Source organism: Marmota marmota, unplaced genomic scaffold (genome assembly GCF_001458135.2).
Source record: "Marmota marmota marmota unplaced genomic scaffold, marMar, whole genome shotgun sequence".
NCBI lineage: Eukaryota > Metazoa > Chordata > Mammalia > Rodentia > Sciuridae > Marmota > Marmota marmota.
Window position 1 is genome coordinate 18550105 of NW_026000249.1, and position 5446 is coordinate 18555550.

General features: G+C 35.9%; 1 protein-coding gene across 1 annotated transcript in view; it reads left to right on the forward strand.

Moving 5' to 3' along the window:
- The window catches only part of Il1rapl1 (interleukin 1 receptor accessory protein like 1), a 1309684-nt gene extending 1304959 nt beyond the window's left edge, over nt 1-4725 (forward strand). The window contains exons 10-11 of the mRNA XM_015488096.2: nt 563-733; nt 1152-4725. Of these exons, the coding sequence (XP_015343582.1) occupies nt 563-733; nt 1152-1870 (890 nt within the window). The 3' untranslated portion in view covers nt 1871-4725. The remainder of the gene's footprint in view (nt 1-562; nt 734-1151) is intronic.
- Nucleotides 4726-5446: the final 721 nt, after the last annotated feature.

Below are 5446 nucleotides of genomic sequence, written 5' to 3' on the forward strand. Positions count from 1 at the left end.
TCTCTCTCTCTCTCTCTCTCTCTCTCTCTCTCTCTCTCTCTCTCTCTCTCTCTCTCTTCCAACAGGGTTAAATAACCAAAGACAGGATTGGTTGAATGTAAGAATGTAATATCTACAATAAGAGCATACTACTATTCAAACATGCAGTTTTTATAAACAGTAAATATTTCTTATACTCTATGCATCAAAAATGATAGAAGTCAGCATCTCATTATATGTATTTTTTTTGCATTTGCTGGAAATGAAACCCAGGGTTTGTGCATGTTACATACTTGCTATACCACTGAGTTACACCTCCAGTCCTCATTACTCTTTTCACTGATTTTCCTCCTACTATTTTCACAACAACAACAAAAATCAAAATATGACCCCTTCTACTTCCAAACTAGTCCCAGAATATTTGGTTTTATTGAACACTTAATAAAATTAATGAAGGCTTCCCAATTTGTTTTCCAGGAATGAGACATTTGAAGGTGTTTATGAAAATAAATGATTGTTTTTTATGTTCTAATATTTTCTTTGTACTGAATTCAACTTTACTCTGTATCTGTATTTTTAACAGATAATAAAGATTATGATGCTTACCTATCATATACCAAAGTGGATCCTGACCAGTGGAATCAAGAGACTGGGGAAGAAGAACGTTTTGCCCTTGAAATTCTACCTGATATGCTTGAAAAACATTATGGATATAAGTTGTTTATACCAGATAGAGATTTAATCCCAACTGGAAGTAAGTTAGTGTTTTCATTTGCATAATTTGTTTGCATCATTACTTTTTGCATAGAGTTTTAATTTGGGGTTCTTGACTTCAAAAATTGTATCTACTAGTTTCTGAAAAAGGAAATGTCTTTGTGCATTCATATGAAATTTAAGTTTTGATACCACAGAGAAGATGCTTAATTATTCTCTAAAGCATCTCCTTCTATGAGCCTTGATGAAATCAAATGAAATATTTGTATCTGGGAGAAATACTTCAAACATTACAAGATGTAAGGCCCAAGCTCTCTTCAAAGTGATGATTGGCTATTTTCATCTTCTCAAAGTGTTTCCCAACAAATGGCAATCCTCATGTAACTAGAGAATTTACCAGGGTTTTCTGGACCAAATGATTAGCTTGTTCATTCTTATACATTATTTTCTCTTTCTAGCATACATTGAAGATGTGGCAAGATGTGTAGATCAAAGCAAGCGGCTGATCATTGTCATGACCCCAAATTACGTAGTTAGAAGGGGCTGGAGCATCTTTGAACTGGAGACCAGACTTCGAAATATGCTTGTGACTGGAGAAATTAAAGTGATACTAATTGAATGCAGTGAGCTACGAGGAATTATGAACTACCAGGAGGTGGAGGCCCTCAAGCACACCATCAAGCTCCTGACAGTTATTAAATGGCATGGACCAAAATGCAACAAATTGAACTCTAAGTTCTGGAAACGTTTACAGTATGAGATGCCTTTTAAGAGGATAGAACCCATTACACACGAGCAGGCTTTAGATGTCAGTGAGCAGGGGCCTTTTGGGGAGCTGCAGACTGTCTCTGCCATTTCCATGGCCGCAGCCACTTCCACAGCTCTAGCCACTGCCCATCCAGATCTCCGTTCTACCTTTCACAACACGTACCATTCGCAAATGCGTCAGAAACACTACTACCGAAGCTATGAGTACGACGTACCTCCTACTGGCACCCTGCCTCTTACCTCCATAGGAAATCAGCATACCTACTGTAACATCCCTATGACACTCATCAACGGGCAGCGGCCACAGACAAAATCAAGCAGGGAGCAGAATCCAGATGAGGCCCACACAAACAGTGCCATCCTGCCACTGTTGCCAAGGGAGACCAGTATATCCAGTGTAATTTGGTGACAGAAAAGCAAGGGACATCCCATTCCTGGGAGTTTGAGCGGAATCTGCAGTCCAGTGCCTGGAACTAAATCCTCGACTGCTGCTGTTAAAAACATGCATTACAATCTCTAGAACACGAGGAAAAACAGGGTCTTGTACATATGTTTTTTGGAATTTCTTTGTAGCATCAGTGTCTTCCTGTTTTACCATGTCTCTTACCATTACATTTTTTGACTTTGTTTTATATGTCATTGGAATTTGTAAATTTACATTTTTTTTAAAGAAGAGACTGATGTATAGGTAGAAAACCCTTTTTTGCTTCATTAGTTTAGTTTTAGAATGGGTTTTTATTTCCTTTTTTAAATTTTTATTTTGCTTTTAACATTTCCTTGGGGTGCTTGGACAAATCTATCTGATGGGACAAGGAGCACCGGATCCTCTCTCGAGTTCTGCCTAGGATCAGCTGGGCCACGTCGGCCTTCAGAGAGCAGTGCAATGAACGCCAGCATTGCCATTTGTGAAAAACAAGAGAGAGAGAGAGAGAGAAGAACACTTGTTCATAGGAGGGCCTACCTGTCAGGGCCCTGAATCTCTTCCTTGTCCCACCTCATTCCCCTCCTCTACCCTTCTAATGGCAGCATGATGTGTAAACTCTGCAGAGGGGTGGGGGTGGGTCTAACTGTCTTAACATTTAATTCACTGCTCTTCAGAATACACTCTAGACCCAAAGGCGTGCTAGTCACTTGACAGTGACCACTACAGAGTGCTAAGAAGAGAAGTTCGAGGGCATGAAAATGAGGGAGAGTGTTGTTTCTGTTTTTTAAATGAGTTGATGTACCCTTATATATATATATATATAAATATAAATATAAATATAAATATATATGAAACAGCAAAACAAAACAAACAAAAAAAACACACAAAAAAACACACAAAAAACAAAAAAAACAAAAAAATCAAGCCCTATATTTGATCACTTCCTGGAAAGGCATGAATGTGTTTGTGGCTGTTTTTGTTTAATATTCTACTTCCTCTTTTCCCGCTATAATTTTTCTGCAAATGAGATTATGTGCAAATGCCAGGCAAGTTAACTCAAAAGGGTGAATCAAGGCAAGTCAAAATGAAATTTACATTGAAGGCTTTCAAACCAAAGGGAAGAACAGGATGTGTCATCAAATATGTTTTGTCACCTTGTATTATACAAAATGTTATTTTCTAAAGAGTCAGAGAAAATCTGTGAATCTTATTGTGGGTCCCCTTGTATTTAAATGTTAACTCACTTGTGTTTAATATTTAAGGCTACATTCAGGACTAAGTGTTTGGTTTCAGTTTGTGAATAAGCAACACATATTAATATAAGGTGTTTAAATAAGAACTCAGGAGGTCAAACATATGAATAACAACAGAGATCAGTATTTTCAAAGTAAACATTATTTACAAAAGATAGTTTTTAAATTAGATCAGAAAGTATTTAAAATAATTAATTTTACTGTATAAAGAATTAATTTTATTTTAGCTATATGATTATATCATTCAGAAATAGAAAGCTGATGCTCCCAGGAAATTCATCACTTACCACTTAGCTTTATGTTTGAAATTGATGATATAAGCAGCTAATTCATATTCATGTTAAGAATGATGTAAAATCAATCACAAAAGAACCTACAGAGAACAGAATTGTTAAAAGGAAATATTACCTATGTAGCTTTTAGTTTTACAAAAATCAATGTGACAGAAACAGATAATAGAACTTAAACATTACTTTAGTGATTCATCAAAGGAACTTCCATCCCAGTCATCATCTGTGGACTCGTGTAGTGACTATTGTACATTTGCTTTATTCCTACCACCATATAATGAGAAAACAATTCTACAGTTTGGTGTGAGTTGTGAGTTGGCCACAAAAAAAGAATAAGTGTAAACTGCAATAGAGTTCATTGGGGAGGGTAAGATAGAACTGCAAACGTGTGAGAGATGAGTATAAGCATTTTATAACAGTGCAAAGGTCCCAGTATCTGTTTGACAAGGTAAAGGAGTCTTAGGATGTGCATTGATTTTTATTTGCTTAAAAAATGTTTACTTCCCTGACAACTTGCCTGGGTCCTTCTCTACAAATCTGTCTTTATTCCTGTGCTCCCTTGGATCCGTGTCACATTTTCACAAACCAGAACTGAAGCTACAAGGACACATAAAACTTTAAGGTCAGCTTTGCACATTGGGTTATGTTCAGAATTGGAGAAGGCCATTGTTTACTTTGTATTATGGACACCTGTCAGGGACTGGTGGCAGTGAACCTCATTGGACTGGATTCCAAACTCCCCCACTGCTCAGAAAACTGTAAATGTGGCAATGGCCTGGTTTAATTCTTTGGGGTTTTTTTGAAACTTTTTATTTTTTTTTTATTTTTTTTATGTGCACGATGGAAGTGTGGAATAAATGTAGAGGAAGTAATCAGATCACAGTCATATTTTAGGCATCCATAGGTGTTAATTTAGCTGCATTGGGAGTACATTTTTTTGTTCTATTTTTAGCGTAGATTTAAGCACTTTGAATAGCATGATTCAGGGATTGATGGGTAATATTTGATATTCTCACAACTTAAGGAACTTTTTTTTTCCTCTAATGCTTTGTCATATTTAAAAAATGAAATAAATGCAAAAGAAGCTATCTATGGATTTAGAAACATTCCTCCCAAGTATTCTTCTATCAGCTCCATATGAGAACAAATGAAGGAAACTGTCATGTGTTCACGTGCTCTATGTTTAACAAAAGTTCTGTTAGAACTCACAATAAAATGAGAAAAAATGTATTTCCCCTAGTGCTTAGGTTTCATCCTTCTCTCTTTTTTTTTTTTTTTTTGGTGGGGTTCTGGGGGATAAGAATATTCTAGTTGTAAAAACACAATTGCAAATGTGAATATGTTAGCCAAGCTGGGGAAGAGAATGGACTTCCAGACTTGGTCATGTGTGACGTTTGGTATTGCCTGTTTTTCATCAATCGCCGCTTGGGCTCTGAATGATACATACGGATTCAAAAGTCCATCTGGTTCTTTAGTGTAACCTCAACTTGCTGCTTATGAGCGTCCAACCCTTTATTCTGGTGCTCAAATCTTTTATTATTTAATTTGTACCCCATTTCTTAGGTCTTCTGTGGGCAGAGAAGATATTTGTATCTTGTGTAGCCAGCTGATTTAAGTTTAGATCAATTCTATGAAATCCAAGACATAGTTAAGAGTCACGAACCTACTACATTTCTATAGCTAAACACCTGATTGTTCAAATAGTTAATGATTTTGTGTTTATTATTTTGTTCATACTATATGTATTGGACCCTACTGACTTAATCTTAAATATATAGATGCTGGTTTCTTCCATATTTCAATATTATTAATCATTTTTTAACAAGAGCAAATATTAACTGACAGCCAGCTCCTAAACTCTAAGTTTTGATTATCCTAGAATAGTCCTTTTCAGATACAATTTATGTAAATTGATATCACCATTTCTAGGAAAACATTCATTCATAAATTTGTGAAGTATTTTCTGATTCTGGAATGATACACAAGTTCTCCCTATTTTAGGGGTATTTTTTATCTTG